Below are 16945 nucleotides of genomic sequence, written 5' to 3' on the forward strand. Positions count from 1 at the left end.
GGAAAGAAAATAGGTGTTGAATAAGATGAATTTGACAGATAAAGAAAAAAAAGGTAGTGTTGTAAAAAAGTGATATATAAATAATACAATTCTTTTCTAGAGTTGTTTGAGTGGCATTATATATTTGTCAACACCACTTGACACAAGAAATGTGACATACTGATGTTTGCATGCAGGGGCCGAATTCACATAACAGTATTCTCTTACGACATTTTGACAGAATCACTTAAACCCAAAGGTCCATTACATTTGACAGCTCAAGAACAACCAAGCACACAAAAACTCACATACAAAGGTTGAAAACCCAAAAGAAAAAATAAATGCTTTTTCCAACTTTTCTTTTGAAATTCTGCACAGTTAATACTTTCCTTTGCTAATGATATGTTATTAAGGATAATGCTTACTTACAGTCTAAACTAAATATGAAAACACAAAGGGTGTGTCAGAAAGCATCAGGTAAAGGCCTGCCTTCCAAGAATGACTTGAATAGCACAAGTGATCTTTCAGGTTGTGAGAAAGGGGCTTCATGGGAGGCACCTCTAACAGTAGCAAATGAGAGGATATTGCCATATCCTTGAGTCCATCCACCAACCTAAGTTTCATTAACTGGGATTAGTTTCTGATGTATAATACATACAATTTGGGTTATGTTAAAAAAATGGTGCTACTTCCAAAGAAATTGCTTTCTACTATTGTTGTGAATGCAGACATAATTTGGTTCAGAGAAAAAAAATCTACACATTAACTAATAATGGACAAAAATATAGTCACTAATCAGTCCAATGAAGGCTTCTGACCTCTTATAAACCAATATTTCTACAATGGTTTCTTACTAATTCAAATTTGTAAGATTTTAATCAAGCGGTATTTGACTCAGCTTCTGGATTTTCTCTTCTTTTTAAAAGAACTCATGTCAAACATAACTTTAAAGATATTTTCAAAAATAGGAGTAGCCTTTTTTAATTAAGAATAAGCTAAAAAAGCATAACTCCATAGAAACTATTTGGATATTAAGGAGAAAAGAAACAAAAAAAAAAAGAACGGTGCCAAAAGCTACCTTAGTAATTAATATACATACCTGTTGGCCTTCAAACCATACTCTGTAAGGGACTGTTGAATTCAGTCCTAATTTTCTTGCCAACTTCTGAACTAAGGTACGGCTTCCAGTCAGTGGAATTACAGAATCTTGATCTCCACTGTAGCAAGAACAATGCACATGGTTATGTTAATTAGCCCAACAAAACATATGTATGAGCCCTAAAGTTCAAGTGACCAAATAATCAAAAGGAGAAGAAAAGGTTTTTTTTGGTTATAGTTACCTGTAAATTAAGACCTTAACTCCAGCTTTTATCAGTGATCCAACAACAAGTAGTGTAGGCACTTCCAGGTTGAGCATATCATAATCCAGTATGCTGTTACCAACAAATGCAGGTCAGTGATTACATTGTTTAGTTAAACTACAATCAGCATAGACAAGCTAAGCTGATTATGACTTTTAATCTCTTAATTTTCATTTTTCAAGACTAACTTAGAAAAGCCAAACTACAAGGCATTTATGAAGGAATTACTTGCTGCAAACTTCCCACTTGCGAACGCCAACGAGCTTTGCATGAAGTGCCTCTTGTACATCTCTCCTGTTTAAGTAGTTTGTAACCTTGTCATCTACACACACATCTATGCTCTCATTTGCTTCCTGCCATGCCATGATATAAGGCAAGAATTTTAATGAACAAGCCAAACTTGAGAAGCACTGATCTAAAGTAAATTAGTTTATGAAAGTAATGTGATGGAAATTGGAGAAGCATGAGAAGGGCAAGTCCAAAAGAGAAGACTCACTTGGGATTGAGGACAAATAACTTTGGATTGTGATAGCACTGAGGAAATGCAAACATCAAGTGTGACATCATATTTGTCCACAAATTTACTGGTTTCTCTGCTCACTTGGCTCATAACCTTTGAACAAAGAGGCGAAACCGAGTCCCTATAGTACTCACTCACGTACCTAGAATAGTTACATACTCTGGTGAACATGTTGTAGGTTGAGTCTGATATTAGTCCATGAGACCAGAAGAATTCAGCCCTTGAATTGAAGTCAGTGGCATATTCTAGAACTGGATTACCCAACTGCAGTTCAATACATGTTCTTTGTGTTCAGCAAAAACCAAATAGTAATGTGTAATGAAGAAAGCATAAACGTTAATGTCACTCACGGCAATGCCTTTTAGATTGAATATCTTGTTCTTTGTGTTCATTTCAACCATGAGCTTTGCAAGTTGAGGAACATAATGACCTGATACATCATGCAACTTTTTCAATGTGTAAGAACAAATAATTGCTCTAGTTAACCTGCTTTTGAAATGAAATTTCCAAGAATGACATGTTTAATTACCAGCATAGCTTTCCCCAGTTAGAAACAAATCTCTGCTCTTGTACTGAGGGAACTTGTTGAACCATCGTAGCAAGAATACAAGGTTGTCCCTGGCTTAAGAAATCAAACAAAAGCACTGCTTCAGTTGACAAAATATATGCGTGTAAACAACTCATTATTCAAGGACAGTACAACAATCGTACCAAAAAAAAAAAAAAGTATACCATTCTTCTAATGCCTGCGTAGGGAATAAGAGATAAAGAATAATAATCATGTAAAGTGCCACACTAAAGTTAGCAAGGAATTTAACCATTGATCACTGTTGTCTCAACTTTTTTTAAAAGCCTAAGCAGCATACAAATGAAATGATACGTGCCTTTTCCCATAGAAGAAAAAAAAATTCAAAGAAGCTTTCTAAAGAGAAACGTTTTTGTCCCAAAAGATTAAAAAAAAAGGTCTAAAGTCTAATATTAATGAAGAATAATACCTGTTGCCTCGTCATTCACTGTCATATAGGAGGAGCTACCTTTAGCATAGGAGAACCCCACTCCAACTGGTGTCTCCAAATACAACATGTTTGCCTCTGCAGCACAAAAGTAACACTCACTCAGTGGAAAGAATGAAATGCATGCCATTCTGGCAGATACAAAGGAATGTGGCAATCAAAAGAGTACCTTTATTCCAACTATAATCATTTTTAATCAGAAATTCTTCATTTGGTCTAAAGGGTCCATTTTCTGAGAATGCTCCAACTCCCAGAGAAGAACAACCAGGTCCTGATCAGTAAAGAAAATATTATACAAATTTAATAATATTTGCTGATGCTAGCTATTCTTATTTTAATCCAAAGTCTTAAATTTTTTTTAATATATCAAACTTTGAAGCAAAGAGAATATTGCAGACCTCCATTGAGCCACAGAACAAGAGGCTTTGAAGATGGATCAGTTTCTGCCTCAGCAAAATAGTAAAAGAGAGACTTGTGTTTCTTGTCATCAACTGTGACATATCCTGAGAACTGTTGAAAGCTTACGTGGGGTTGGCCGGGAAGCAAAGCAATTGTGTCTGCATGAGAAGGGAGACAAAACACTTCCAATGAAAAACTCAGGTGAAGCAACACCGCAGCTAGTGCCATGGTGGTGTTGGACTTGGACTTCCATGTTGGCCACTTCATGGTTTCACAAAATGGGGAGAGGAGGACTAACAAAGAGAAAGAGTGAAAGGATGCTGTATTTAAAGTGTTTACCTAGTGAGAACATGAATCTCAACATGAGAAAGAAACGCCAGTAAGACTTTTTGACACACTTTTCTTTTCAAAAAAAAAAAGCACCCTTTTTTTGTCAATTCTTTAGAATTTAATTTAATTCATATACAATGGTTTTAAATTGTGGTATCATTTGCAGTTTTGTTATAATCCTTGATATAGCAGAAAATTACATACAAATGCGATTGTTGCAGTTGTAATGTAGTTGTAACTGTTGTTATGATGCAGTTGCGTTGCAATTATAGTCACAAAATTTTTATAAATCTTAATATTAAAATCCAAATTGTATAAATCTTAATACTACAATCCAAATTGTAATTACATTTAAAATCTTGATGATAGTATAAATGTTATGTATGAAAATTTAATGAGTTTATAATAATTACTTTAAAATTATACTTAAAATAATTTTTAATTAATATGAAAATTAAACTCTATAATTTATTATTAGTTGAAAACTTTCAAACATAGAAAATGAGATGGTTTCGTGAGTTAAAAAAAATTTCAACCGGTAAAAAGAGTTGAAAAAAAGATATATATTATAGAATGTATTCTTGAATATTGACACTCGTGGCAGCAATATTGATTTAAAGGGTGAGCCCCTAATGTGGCAGCTGGAAATATTATCTGTTCCATTCTAATTATCATTACAAATTTAACTTTTTAATGACAGGCCTGAAAAATGGTGATGAAAGAGATGTGACAGAGGCAATGACCACGGTGTGCCGGGTCTTTCTATACGCAGTGGCAAAAAGATAATTATGAAAAAGGGTTGGGAATGGTTTTTATGCTGAGTCAGCTCAAGTTTTTCTGCCAGGAATATGGGCTCTGCCTTGAACAAAAAATTACAGTCTTTAAATGATCTTATTTATATTTTGTTTCTGTTTTTTTTTTTTGTTTTTTTCTCTCTCGATGGATTAACAACAAAGACCTTGCATCTGTATCCATTTTGCACTTGGGAAAAAAACAAAGAAATTTTGTATCCTTTTGACTGCATGCACAGTAATGTGTCCCTTCAATGGAAAATGGCTTTACAAAGGATACTTTTCATGCCTTAGAAATATGAGTATTTTTAGGATTTTTTTAAAAAAAATTATTCAGATGAAAGAATTTTTTTATTTCTAAATTCTCATCATAGGCCTAGAGAAACATTAGCACTTCACAGCATCTTGGTTAAATGCTGTAAACATTCAGGGTGTAAAACAGATGATGCACAGTTACTTTTTTTTTTCAAAGAAAAATGTTTGATTCATTGGTTTTTCTTGATCAGCAAGTACGTGCAAGATTTGCACATCGACAAGATATATAAGTGGTTACAGAATGGAGATTCCAATGAAAAATAGAGCCATCTTATTTCTCTAATGGCCATTTAATTTTAAATATATCTGTGGCTTGTCAGAGAAGCTTGAAAATCTGAAGAATACTCAAAATGCTTCATTAACCATAAACAATACTCACTAAAGAGCTTGATTGATGAAGGGGGTATACCATTCCCTTTTTTTATTTTATTTCCTGCTTCATTTTCATGCAAAGAATCTTTATTTAAGTAATGAGTAATATCTGGGATGGGGTTTTTTCATGCCTATAATAAGTATGTTTTTGAATAGACTAAAAAACCAAACATTTTAAAGTGGAAGTGGAAATCAAATCAGCTTAGTCCCATAAAGTCTAATCTTTTCATTGTGGTGGTTAAAGACTTATCTTTATGTACTTATGTGGGAATGAACTTGTTCCCTTTGACCAGATATGAAAAGGCTTTTCTTATAATTATAAGGTAACTCTTTGATTTTTTTTTTTTTAAATCTTTTTGTCTTGATGATTCAAAAACAAATACAACCCCACCTCCATTCATCAACAATATATAGTATATTTCATTTTGCTTACAAACTCACATGCTAGCCTCCAAGGAGCCACATGTTCCCCATTGGGGCCACAAACCTTTTCACGCTAGCTTCAAGTGGGGCCATCCTTCATTCAACATTTCAATTTTCAACTATAGAAGTTGTGTTATATAATGTATATGAGTTTAACATTTATACCTAACAATTTAAAATATTTTTATATTATCATTTATATAAATTATTACTTTAATTATTTTAAAAAATATTAAATTTATCATATATAATAAGTTATAACTAAATGATTATATAAAACTTTTTATAATATCTTAATTAGTGCATAATTTTTTTCTCAATGTATATTGCTTGTTAGTTATGCAACAGCACAATTTATGGATGTTTATGGTTTGGCAAACATTTGGAGTGATTTGAATCGACCCCATCTAACTAGGATGGCGTAGTCAGGCTTATAATAATTACTACAAAGCCGTGTCACCGGACCACTCTAACCACAAGGGTAGTAGATAGGCTCCTATTTTATTTCCACAAGACAAGGCAGAAAAAAATGCAAGATAATGAATGCCAAAAAAAGAACAAACTATAAAATGACAAACTTGATCAAGATTTTATAAGGTGAATTCTGTGCTTCTGTTGTATTTGCAGCTCAAAGAACTGGTAAAGGAGAAGAAAAATGGTCCCTACCTTTTACAGCTTTTACAAAAGATTTCAGGTTTTTCATCATTACTAGCACTAGTGTCACTGATTTTGGCGTTCATCTCCTCATTGTCAAAATATTCTATTGCCTCTCAGACCCAAATTCTATTCCTAACCAACTCCAAAACAAAAAGCGAAAAGAATAGTAGGTGCTCATAATGCTAAGGAAATTTTTTGCCACAAGGGTATGACTGAATGAATATTATTATAACCATGTAGAAGTGGTTAGAATGACTTTTGAGCATCAGAGTTGGAAAATGTGTGAAAGAGTGCGAGTGAAGCCTATATTCTGCTTTTGAATTCTTGCAAGTAGAGCAAAGGCATGCCTTTTTGGTGAGTAATTTTTTTATTTGGTTTTTTCACCTCAAAATTTGGGTCCTTTTCACCAGTCATTAAATACACAAGTGGAGAAAAAGCTCATCAACTTTTACTATTAAATTACGCAGGCTTTTCTTCTTTTTATGATCCGGGTTGCTATGCACCAGCAACTATTGGCACAAAGCAGAACAGAACAGGACCCCGCGTGAGTAGAGAGCACCATCTGGGGTCTGAACTATATTCTCAGAATCCATAAATATATGTTGACAACTAGAGTAGTTTTCTGCAAGCAAAAGCACGCTCCTCATAAATCTTCCGTTGAAGCCTGAAGGCATGGGCTTGTATGGGTTGTTTTATAAACTATTAGTGTTACTTCCTACTATTACCGTGATTATTAGTACTATCGAATAGAAGAGGTATTTTTTATTTTAATTTATTTTTGAGGGGTGGGCATTAAATAAAAGATTACATTCCTGATATATTCTCCAATTCTCGCGCTAGTTGTTGCATATGCCATTTGGCTTATTTAAATCCCGAAGTAGAAATAGGGATAAAGGAACTAACATATCAAATAAATTAACATCAAATATTGAACTTTATATTCCATTTTTCCGAGGCAGGAAGCTTTTCAAGCTTTCAGGTTTCAATTGATATCAACATAACTAAACGGGAAAAATATATCAAACCAAAAAGAGGGAAAAAAAATAATAGTGGCTGCCATTCTCATGCATCTTCATTTGATGCCAAACAAACATGCTCAGATTCCCAAATTACAAAAAATAATTTAAAAGAATAGGGAAAAATCCAGTCTTATGTAGATTGTTAATTATTACAACCCACTATGTCTCGTGCAACGTAAAGATTCTTGCTTTCTTTGTATTCCCGAATACAGTGTTTTGAAATGTTTACAGATTGGAAAACTTGTGTAGAAAACAAAACAAAAATATACATATAGGACAAAGAATCAATTAAGAACTAAAGGGCTCAGACAATCAGGATGAGGCATCAGAGTCAGTGGCATGCTTATGATTAGCATTTGCTGACCCTTGAAGCTGATCAATTCCCTTCCGTGATGCTTCCCAAAGTTGTTGTTCTATACTCAGCTTCCTCAACTCCAACAAGCCTCGCTCAACTAAATAAGAAGCAAAATGAGCGTAGTTCATACACAAAACACTCCAGTACATTAAAAGCAATAAAAATTGAACCATTAAGACATCAAAAGCAATAAAAATTGAACATTTAAAAAACAACACCCTACTCTCTTTAAATTTTCCCCGTATACATCTAAAATCACAGCTACGTAATTTGTAATCATATGATACTACTGTATACTTTATGGATGTTTGTTTCATGGGAAGAGGGGAGGATTTAGGAAAGACGGAAAATAGCTATATATTTTCATCCCTCCGTCATTTTTGAAACAGTTGAAGAAAAGAATGAGAGAGCATAAGTGGGTCCCATGTAAACGGTGTTCTATCCAACACTGGGCAGAATGGAGAGGGAGGAGCTCTTTTATACAAAGACAAAAATACTTTTATTATATCAAATCTCATTCTTTATTTAGGGTATTTATATCATTTTACACTTTTTCTTTTCTTTTCTTTCACTTTCTACACAACTAAACAAGAGGAAAGAAAATATTTTCCCTCTCATTTTCTTCCTACCAAACAACTTAAATTATCTTTCTAATCTTTTTCTTTCCTTTTCTTTTCACTTTCTTTCCTAAACAAAAAAATAGTGTTGCTTAGCATTTTCCTCAATATGAAAAAGGTATAGATGATTAGACAAATTTAAGGAGCTTGATATTTATATAGCTGTTACGACCACTTCTTCGGTTCAGACAGAGTCAGGCCCAAAGATAATCATTGAATTCTTACCAGGTACTTCAAGTTTAGGTAAAACCTAAAAGTCGGGTTGTTTTGGAGTTAATTTTGCATGCACGGATGCCCCCAATTTTACTTATGAACAGGGATAAAACAGCAGGACTTTTAAAAAATAATAGCAAAAACTTTATAAGTGTATGCCTGACCTTCTAGAGTAGCAGATTTGTCAAGCATACCTAGAGTTTTCTCCGTCTAAAAGATGTATATGCAAATATTTTAAAAGAAATACTCAAATTATTAATTTTAGTCTAAAAAACAATAACCACAGAACTGACATATAAAGCTTTGTTTTAGTCCGTACAGAGGTTGGCACTTGAGTAACCAACGATAGCTGTTAGGGTTAAACAAAGACAGAAAAAATACAGAGGAAGTACAAAAAACAAGAAAATGGATTAAAATGAGGGCAAAACAATTCTATTTTCTTTAAATGATCGGTCAATCCTATCAGTGTGGTTTTAATAGAATCACCAAATTGCAAAGTTTTCAGCAGGTAGGATCATCCAGATCTATCATAAACCAGGCTGGAAAAAGCAAGGTTTATATCTATTGCTGAATGCTGAATTGCACAATAATGGATTGAATAGATTCAGTTCCACTAAATACCAATTCTGAGACAATTTAGGATCATTCCTGATTTATATGAGACTGAAATTCAGCTTGGTTCTGGTCATCATTTTGATTTCCCTTGTATACTAATTTGAGAACCAATATCAAAGATTTTTCTATTGACCTATATTATACAGAATAAATTTTTAAAATGAATTTACGATCCATAGAGGAAACTTCTGTTGACAACATTTTGCCAATCAGCACACAATTCAAAAAACACGTATATATTAAACCCTCTGTAATTTCAAGACTGTTTACTTTAAAATTGGTAAAAAACAACAAAAGAGCTTACCATCAACAGCATCATGTGAACTTGGTGACTGCCCACTGCGGGCAATCCAAAACTGAAGACGCTCTTCTGCAATATCTTCTTCCACGCAATGAAATAAAGCTCTTCTCCAGAAATAAGTTAACCATGCCTGTAATGTTTACAGTTTATTAGTAAATCATATCAAATTATGCATACATACTATTTTGAGAATAGTTATACTTTAAATTCAAAATTCGACATAAACTGTTCATCAAAAGCCACAGCCACGTGGGAGCCTCCATTGCAAAATTTCATCTAAAAAAGATGATGGTTGACGAAAAAGTGCAATAAAACAATTAACTGATTTTCCTTAGAAATAAAAGAGCAACAAAGAACACAAATCTCTGCCAAGCATGAGCCAAATAATAGTAGAAAGGGAATATATCACAATTTCGTAGAAATAAGACCATGAATAGAGCCAAATTTCAGAATCTTCAAATGAAAAGCAACTGACCTCTTTGAAAAGAACATCTTCTGCTTCCTCTTCACTTAATTCTGGAGAAAACAAAGAAACAGAAAATCAACAAGAATCATCAAGTCATCTGCCAGACAAATTTTCATTTAGCAATGAAGCATGGCTAAATGCAGCCATGTCTGTGTCATATACACATGAAGTCATTGGCCTCCCACATAAAGCCTATCCGCATAGATGGGGGTCAGCCCAAAATCAATAGAGTTTAAATAGTTCAATCAAATGTCGTATTGTTGTTATTGTCATATATAGTATACTATTATTGTCAAATAAGTGTCTCTACTGTCTAGGGGTATATACCAAATATTTTATGCCTTTTAGCTTGTAGAAGGCAAGAGATCTTTTACATTTGTCAGATAGTGAAGAGGGTAAAAATGACTACATCACCATGCAATTTACAATATATATATATATATATATATATATATATATATATATATGCCCTTGCCCTCCTATACAGATCCCGTATGACAAACAAAAACTGAACCTATTTCATATCAAAACTTATAATAGATAAACATCCCATTAAAGACTAAAATAAAAGCTGACAACTTCATTCTTACCAAATGCTTCTGAATATTTGGCATCACCATGTGATTTGGAATCTGAAAATAAATGAATAAAAATGTGAACATTATAATTCAAATCATCTTTCTACTAAACAACCTATTTTGGAATAGTTTCAAAACAACAGTTTTGAGGAAATTACTAAAAAAGCGTGTACATGGAACAAAACTATTCAAATAGAGTTTTTAATTTATTACAAATTAGACATGCACACGGCAAACCATAAACTAAGCATAATCTGAATTAACCAAAACTGAATAAAAAAGGAAAGACAATGCTCTATTAATATGGTTGAACTAGAACTATACTAACAGCAGGTAGACAGAAGTCCCGGATCAAATGAAAGAATTGAGAGTAACAATATTGATTAAGAGAAGTAGAAAACTGACATTTTAAAAAGATACAAGATGTTAAATTAAATACCTAAAACAGACTGCCGAACTGAATTTGGTCGTCTGTGTTGGGCTAATGCGAGCACAACAGCATCCTCAACCTACAAAATAAAAAAAAATTTTAAAAATAATGATAGGAGCTGAAATTTACTATAGAAGAGTATGTGAGGAGAATGCCAACCCTTTACAATCAGAGGAAGCCCTCTGTACAGAACACTAGCAGCAACAAACAAAAATGGAAAAGTTGCAAAAAACACCCCCCCTCCCCCCCCAAAAAAAAAAAAAAAACCTTCACCACTCAACATGTGATAGCTGTCAATGTTATTGTTACAGTCATTCCACTCCCTTCTAACATACTGGACCTCTGGCATTCCCTCTGCAGTAAGCACAATCTCATTTTCTCTAATTCCTCTGTTGCATCCTTTCATACACATGTAGTCCGTCATTCTTATCCAACCCATGTTTCTTTTTATAGCATAAACATGTGATATGGGTGCATCAAATATCTTTTAGAACTCAGCAAGGAAAAGGATGAATATAAAATGGTATGATACAAAAGATAGGAAGAAGTCAAATTTCAACAGGACTCATATTATAGAAATTTGGGTTCTTGTAATCTGTGCTTTAAAAGGAGTGAAAGTTTTTAAAATATAATTCTTTGTATCTAAAATGTCCAAGAGAAAAGTGTGATAAGAAACTAAACAAGCAAGACACTAATTTTTTTAAAAATAAAATAAAATCCAGGAGAACCTTTAAGTTGGCAAGTTCCCTCAAACCCATCTCAACTGAGAGCATACTCTCAATATTTCCTTCCCCAGCAAGATCATTCAAATCACGAACAAGTTTGCTTCTATCTGGACCATCAGCACCTGGTCCATGCTCTTTAATTAGACATCATTGTAAACAATTTCAGAGATATATAATTCACATGAATTTTCTGAGTACCAACTCATACTCACTTTTGTTCCAAGATTCCTCCTTAGCCTTCTGTCCAGCAGAGATGACAAGTTCAAAAGGAAGAGGAGCTAGAGAAGACCAATGTTCATGCTTGGATTGTGCTATATCTGCACATATGCCTAAAAAGCATAGAAGAAACATGTCACGAGAATTATAAGGACTTTGTTATTGTTAACGGATGAACTGACTTTTGCATAATATACTTCTCAAAGTTTGGTAAGTCATGATTTTTCAGATCAAAGGAAAAAAAAGTAGTTAAGATTGGAAAGTGTCTTCTTTTCACAGAAAGTAGAGAGCAGTACTGCAGTAGTAATTTCATTACCATGTTTTACAGCAAGACCCCAGTAGCGGGCAAGCCAACATCTCTTCAGGACAACTTCCTCCTAAAAGACAGATAAGAAGATGAATTAAGACAAATGGGAAAATGAAAACTTGTTAAATATTATTTCAATGGTAAACACAAACCATTTCTTCTTGGGTCAAAATCATTCTCTGTGTCATTGTGCGAAGGGCCTTTGCTTCAGCTTCAGCTTCTTGCTGTTGTTCCAAAGCTGCTGTAGCGTCATCTTTTAGGTTCTGACAAATATAAAGAAGATAGCTAAATCTTACACCAGAGAATGATTGATCAGAGCAGATATACATGGTACAATAAAAGGGGGGAGGGGGGGGGGATGCATGCTTTTTTCAAAACTACCTGAATTTCCACTCGAAGGGCTGCAATATCCTCATCTCTCCCACTCTGTGTTTGTTGAGCAGCCTTGAGAGCAGCCTGTACAAAAATATTGAGTATTCTAAGGACAATCTTAGAAAGAATGGACCAACATTGTTGAGCCTCTTGCTCAAATGCCACAATTTAAGAAGAAAATTGTAACTAGAAACAGAGTTTTACAAACAATCAAGCTGCATAACTGCCTCTGATTCATGCTCCTTAGCACAAATATGCACTTATGCATTTTTCTCAATAATACAGAAAGTCAAAAACGTTTTTGAGATTAATACTTAAAGGAGGTAGAATAGTGCATTATCAATCAAGGGTGACCACAGAACTTCAAACTTCCAACCATCATTAATTTCGTATTTCTGCCACATCTAATATCCATTGTTTCAGTATACCTCTCTTTGACGCAGAGCAGCTTCCTTCCTGCAAATATATCACACAAAAATCATAACCTTCAATAAAATAAATAATTTCAGTACCAGCTAGAATACAAGAGAATTTAAAGCCAGTTTACCTGCTCAGCAGTTTAGCTTCGAGGGATACACCTTCTCCAAGAGAAGCAACCTGACAGAGTCAAAATGAACAAGGATACAGTTATCGGCAAACTCAGCACATGGAATGACAACTATATAGTTGCGCATAGTTAAATAGATCTTAGTGCCTATAGGCTCCATTTGGATAAATTTCTTTACCAGCACTAATAGGGGGGAAAATAGGGAGGTAAAATGAATCTTACTAATAAGAACCTTGGGAGAATCACGTAATAAAAGCTGGCTGTTGTAGTCAGAGATCCCAAGGCCTTATAAAACCCACACTAGAATCCCATACTTCTGATGTCAAACTCAAGTCCCATATCTTGCAATTTGATCCTAACATCCTACCACACTTTGCAGCCCTAACACCCATGCAGGCTGGTTGTGCACTAGCACTTTGGATAGTCATGAGCAAACACCGCAATATCAGTGTTGCCAACCACACTGCTCATTTGCAATTGAGACATGAAGAACCTTCAGAAAGCCACACCATAAAAGCTAGTCATTGTAGTTGGAAAGTCCATGGCAATATAAATTGTTGGAAAACCACCTTAATTGCAGTCACTCCTAGCCCGCCTTAGTTGTAGCCTCTTTGGGAGCTGCCTAAATTGCAGCCTCAAGGTTGGTGGTTTCATCCCACATCAACTAGAGATATGACTTAAATAGAGCTTGTAAAGCATGGGCAATCCTCAACTTACAAGTTGATTTTGTGGGGTTAAATAAGATCCTAAACCCAAATTCTAAGATAAACCCGACTCATACTTCCCGTGTGGGACTGAAGTCCCCATGCCTTGTAATTGGATCCTAACACACACTTCACTCCTTCCATAAGTTAAAATAAGATCATGCACTCAATTTTTGTAGTTGAGAGAGTTTCCAGAAGAGTCAAGGAGCATAAGTTGAACTTGAGAAAGAACTAGAAGTTTGATTCATTTTACTTCCTTATTTTCTTCTCCTATAAATGTCTATTGAGAAGTTTATTATTGAAAAAAATTCAAATCTCACATCAACTAGAGATAGCGTCAAGATAGAGTATATAAGTGGGTGACAATTCACATCCTATGAGCTAGTTTTTGGGGTTGAGTTAGGCCTAAACCCACATTCTAATATCTATTCTAGGAAAAAAACTACCTGTTTCTCAAGTTCCCTTGTTCTGGCCTCCACTTCTTGGCGTTTTTCCTCTGCTTGTCTTAGCTGGAATATAATCAGGCATTGTGTTCAACATCACATAACACAAGCAAAAAGCCAACTTTGTTTGGCTGTGAATGAACATACCTTTTCTAATAAAACCTCATTCTCTTCTTGTAGCATATCGAGCTGCAATATCAGTATGAATCAGCTTCAAAACTCATCCTTTATTTATAAATTAGTTTAAAAACCTACTTAAAGCTTAAAAATTAGCAGAGCCAATATAAGGATCATCAGATTTAGCTTTTGGAGATTAAAATTGGGGAATGTAAATACTATACTTCATCACGGAGTGCAGAAGCTTCACGCTGATCTCCTGTGTCTTTTGAGTTAAGTGGTCTGATGGATATATCTGATGTAAACCTGAAACCATCACTAATGATTATAATTCAAAGAGTGGGTCATCAATATTCCTAATGGCCAACAAACTAGAATTATCTAGGCTATCACTTCATTCAGTCTGCATACATACACAAAGATAAAGATAAATACATGACCTCAATAAATAAAATAAGGATTAAATTCATTCATGCATAAAAAAGAACTGATTTTTTTTTATCAGCATAAAAAAAAAAGAACTGATTAAATGCACGTGGACTGTTGGAGATGTCAAAATTGGCCAAATCATGACTAGAGACACGTATTCAACCTCCTTATAAATTATAAACTATAAAGCTCGTAATATATATATATATATATATGGCACAGCAAGATAGTATCATGATGATTTTGTAGGAAGAGGGCCTTGAACTTTAGTGATGACTTCACACACACACATAAGTATTTTGAAACTATCCATGTATGACAACTTCCCATCTTTTGGGGTAGTTTTTGAATTGTGGAGAGGTAACACGACCAAACAAGTCACTGAAGTAGTCTTACAACTGACAAATGTTTTACATGTCTATTTCTTTATTTCTGTTAAGGGTCCAACTAAAGAGTACTTTGGTATTTATTCAAGAATATCAAAATGGAACTAAATAATTTAACAAAAAATAGAGTGTATGCAGGTTTGGTTTAGCTTATTTTTGCTAGCTTCATGAGGTGCTTTAAAAGGGGGGGGGGGAGATTATTTCTGGGAAAGAAGCTATTCCGAAACACCCAATTCATACATTATAAACTTTAAAATAAAAAAATATTTTGATAATTTTATTTTAAAATCCTTAACAAGCGCCTCTATGACATTCCATAGCATTTGCCTTCTTTAAAATTTATGACAATTCATCTTCAGTATTACAGTATTATCAACTCGACCTGGAAAGGCTCCAAGACGTAAAAGCATACAAGTTAATTACTCCCATAGCTACAGAACCATAAGAATTAAGGTGGAACAGAACTACACAGTACCTTTTGTCTCTATTCCGATTGGTAGGAGGGTCAATAGGAGGTATAGCCATAGGCGTTCGGAGTGTGGATTTGTTCGGAGCCACCACTGCCGCCGAGCGAACTGAAACTGCCGGTCTTCCGGCTGATGTTGAACGAACCGAATGAGTATGCTCTACAAAGTTCCGACCTAACTAATAAAAACATCAAAGTCCTATTAGCTCAACAAGAACTCGATGACACAAATTGACTCAATCCACAAACCATGAAATAACAGTAGCAATCCTAAACTTACGATCTCGCTTAATCATTATTAATGCAATAAAAAAAATTAACAACCACGAACCAGCAAAAATGTTCATAAGATCAAAATCGTATCGAATACGCATCATCATCTTCAGTTTTTTTTTTCACAATTCAATAAGTGAATCCATGCAAATAAACACGTAAACGCGTCAGAACGAACAATTGAAGTGAGAATTACCGCAGGAGAAGGAGATCTGTTAGGCCTGGCGACCGAAATCGGAGGAATGGCGGTGGCATTAGCGCTGGCACTCCGGTTACTGCCGGAGTTGCTGGAGAAGGAAGAAAGAGAGGCAGGAGGCGGAGCGCTGAACCGGAAATCGAGATCGTCGTCGTCCTCGCCGTCATCGGCGGTGGTGGTCTGAGACGCCATGACGCGAGCAAGTCGCTGCGCGGCGGCTTTGGCGGCCACGTTTTGCGTGCGCTTGACGGTGGAGAGACCGGTGGCGGAAGTAGGGCCGAGGCGTGACTGAGGATGAGCCGGCGACATCGCCGGCGACGAAGAACCGGTGCTGCTGGAACCGCCGCTCCACTGCCGCGCGTACACCGGACTCGCGTTTCTCCTCCGATCCATGAGTATGAGGCGCTGTGGATATATGAGTGTTGCAGAGATTGAGCTAGATTTTCTCGGAACGAGATTTTCTCGGGAAAATCGAAGGGAAACTTGGGAGGAAAAGTCGGAGATGCTGTTCCGTTCGAATCGTGCGCGGGTGTGTGGGACAAAACGACGCCGCTTCGTCGTAATGGGTCCGCGGCAGAGAAGACCGAGGAGAATACGTGGCTTTTTATTTTTTTGTCAGAGAGGTTCTAATATTTGTTTTCTTCAAGCGTGTTTAGTTGGAGAGAGACATTTGTTTTGGCGGAGGCAGAACGGTGTCGTATGAGGTGAACTTGGAAACTGGAAGCCCAAAGATATATTATTATTGAATTTGATAGTGAAATAATTTCCCTCTTGAATAGGAGAGGAAACAATTCAATTTAGTTCAAGTCAATCACGTTTTTGAAAAAAATGGATTAGATCAATTGATTCGGTAAGTTTGATTGACTAACAGTTAGGTTGCTGGTATGAATAATTTAAGAAATGGGTGAAATATAAAAGTTTGATAAAAAAAGAAGTCAAAACGAGTTAAAAAATAAGTAAGGGTGATGGTAATGTACTGGTCTAAATCAACATTTATAACACATGTTTAT

At 35.1% G+C, this 16945-nt stretch overlaps 2 protein-coding genes and 1 long non-coding RNA gene across 3 annotated transcripts; 1 reads left to right on the plus strand and 2 right to left on the minus strand.

The window, feature by feature from the left end:
• Nucleotides 1-226: 226 nt before the first annotated feature.
• LOC100790287 (serine carboxypeptidase-like 45) lies at nucleotides 227-3640 on the minus strand. The gene is made up of 10 exons (XM_003528045.4): nucleotides 3272-3640; nucleotides 3043-3144; nucleotides 2856-2951; nucleotides 2390-2482; nucleotides 2211-2290; nucleotides 1837-2124; nucleotides 1569-1693; nucleotides 1320-1412; nucleotides 1079-1196; nucleotides 227-592 (listed from the first exon to the last, which is right to left on the minus strand). Exons 1-10 carry the CDS (start codon nucleotides 3537-3539, stop codon nucleotides 443-445), a joined length of 1413 nt encoding a protein of 470 aa, XP_003528093.2. The 5' UTR covers nucleotides 3540-3640; the 3' UTR covers nucleotides 227-442.
• Nucleotides 3266-4690, plus strand: LOC121175059 (uncharacterized). The gene is made up of 2 exons (XR_005892017.1): nucleotides 3266-3651; nucleotides 4303-4690. It is a non-coding gene; the product is annotated as an uncharacterized lncRNA (long non-coding RNA).
• Nucleotides 4691-7282: 2592 nt separating this feature from the next.
• LOC100805810 (coiled-coil domain-containing protein SCD2) lies at nucleotides 7283-16668 on the minus strand. The gene is made up of 17 exons (XM_006581782.4): nucleotides 15936-16668; nucleotides 15476-15645; nucleotides 14410-14491; nucleotides 14216-14257; nucleotides 14072-14134; nucleotides 12922-12971; nucleotides 12803-12830; nucleotides 12384-12458; nucleotides 12155-12265; nucleotides 12012-12072; nucleotides 11692-11808; nucleotides 11483-11601; nucleotides 10764-10833; nucleotides 10337-10378; nucleotides 9756-9796; nucleotides 9284-9410; nucleotides 7283-7631 (listed from the first exon to the last, which is right to left on the minus strand). The coding sequence occupies exons 1-17, from the start codon at nucleotides 16326-16328 to the stop codon at nucleotides 7492-7494; spliced, it is 1731 nt and encodes a 576-aa protein (XP_006581845.1). The 5' UTR covers nucleotides 16329-16668; the 3' UTR covers nucleotides 7283-7491.
• Nucleotides 16669-16945: the final 277 nt, after the last annotated feature.

The sequence above is a fragment of the Glycine max genome, chromosome 6 (genome assembly GCF_000004515.6).
Source record: "Glycine max cultivar Williams 82 chromosome 6, Glycine_max_v4.0, whole genome shotgun sequence".
Taxonomy (NCBI): Eukaryota; Viridiplantae; Streptophyta; class Magnoliopsida; order Fabales; family Fabaceae; genus Glycine; species Glycine max.